This window comes from Theobroma umbraticum, unplaced genomic scaffold (assembly GCF_002168275.2).
Source record: "Theobroma umbraticum cultivar Fairchild unplaced genomic scaffold, ASM216827v3 scaffold_56.0, whole genome shotgun sequence".
Lineage (NCBI taxonomy): Eukaryota > Viridiplantae > Streptophyta > Magnoliopsida > Malvales > Malvaceae > Theobroma > Theobroma umbraticum.
This window is the reverse complement of record NW_018397256.1, coordinates 1,800,393-1,801,090: the sequence shown is the minus strand read 5'-3', so window position 1 is coordinate 1,801,090 and position 698 is coordinate 1,800,393. Positions and strand designations below refer to the sequence as shown.

General features: G+C 26.6%; 1 protein-coding gene across 1 annotated transcript in view; it reads left to right on the top strand.

Annotated features, from left to right (window-relative positions):
- Positions 1–347, top strand: part of LOC149527496 (auxin efflux carrier component 2-like) — a 927-nt gene extending 580 nt beyond the window's left edge. The window contains exon 2 of the mRNA XM_089782543.1: positions 270–347. Within this exon, the coding sequence (XP_089638669.1) occupies positions 270–347 (78 nt within the window). The remainder of the gene's footprint in view (positions 1–269) is intronic.
- The last annotated feature ends 351 nt before the right edge of the window (positions 348–698 follow it).

Here is a 698-nt window from a genome sequence, read left to right as displayed (position 1 = left end):
AAACACGCAAATTAAATTAGTTTGAAACAAAATGTAGAAAACCATTCATATATATGCCAACTAACATTAATTCATATCATTCTTTTTGCATAAACAAGAAATGGAACTAAACTACTAGTGTTCTTTGTAATGCTTCTTTCTTTTTGTGTTAAACAATTTTTTTCTTTGCTTTTTTTGATTGATTTTTTCATTTTTTTTTGCCCCAAACCATATTAATAAAGGCATCCTAAACTTCATTTGTAATTCATTGCCTTAACATGCCTTTGCAGTACTTGACGTTATCAATCACAGCCTCGTTCCTTGAGGTTTTTCTCTCTTCTGCGAGAAAGTCTCTAAATCGATCTTGATAAACTTTATCTCATATCTTGAACCAAATCATTTTCATTTGGAGTCCAGACAAATTTTTCCTTCAAGAAAATTATAAGAGTAAATTAAAAATATGATACAAATTAAATGAAAAACAAAAAGTTATAATGTAATTGAATAACAAACATAATACATAAATTTTTTAAACATTAACTCCTTGACATCATTAAGGACTTTCTTCCACATAGCTCATAGACCATGAAGTGATTTCTTATGATTCTTGATATTATGGTGATGACCCCTATTTCAAGAAAAGTACTACTATAAGGTAATAGAAAATTATTGCATTATAAAAATAATAGATATAACTATTTCATTATCATTCTATATAA